The 362-nt window shown below is 63.8% G+C and overlaps 1 protein-coding gene across 1 annotated transcript in view; it reads right to left on the bottom strand.

Annotated features, from left to right (window-relative positions):
- Positions 1-262: 262 nt before the first annotated feature.
- Positions 263-362, bottom strand: part of LOC104410638 (hepatocyte nuclear factor 1-beta-like) — a gene marked incomplete at its 3' end in the record, with an annotated part of 11413 nt that continues 11313 nt past the window's right edge. The window contains exon 5 of the mRNA XM_010020872.1: positions 263-362. This exon is cut by the window's right edge and continues 52 nt beyond it. Coding sequence (XP_010019174.1) covers positions 263-362 — 100 coding nt within the window.

Raw genomic sequence — 362 nt, 5'->3', positions numbered from 1 at the left:
GAGAAACCAAACAGCGATCCACCCAGCGTGCCTTCCATCCGCGAGGAATGCGATCAATAAACCCCAGCGCGGGGCTCCGTTGGCTTTATGGGAAGCCTGGAAAACACACGGTTGCCCGCTGCCGGGGCCAGTCGCACGCCCCACAATGCGCCATTGTTCACTACGGGCCGCGTGTGAAACCCAGGGGAAAGCGTGTTTGCTTTGCCCGCTGGGCCCTCTTATCTTATCAGCGCCGCCGCCACAATAGCCCAGGTGTACTCACCATTTTCCCCTCGGGAGAGAGCAAACCGTGGCCTGGGTCCAGGCTGGCCGGGGAGACCTGCTGACGCACGGCCCGGCTCGTGGGCGCCACGGCAACCCCG

The sequence above is a fragment of the Nestor notabilis genome, unplaced genomic scaffold, assembly GCF_000696875.1.
Source record: "Nestor notabilis isolate BGI_N333 unplaced genomic scaffold, ASM69687v1 scaffold21380, whole genome shotgun sequence".
Taxonomy (NCBI): Eukaryota; Metazoa; Chordata; class Aves; order Psittaciformes; family Psittacidae; genus Nestor; species Nestor notabilis.
This window is presented reverse-complemented; position numbering and strand designations above follow the sequence as displayed.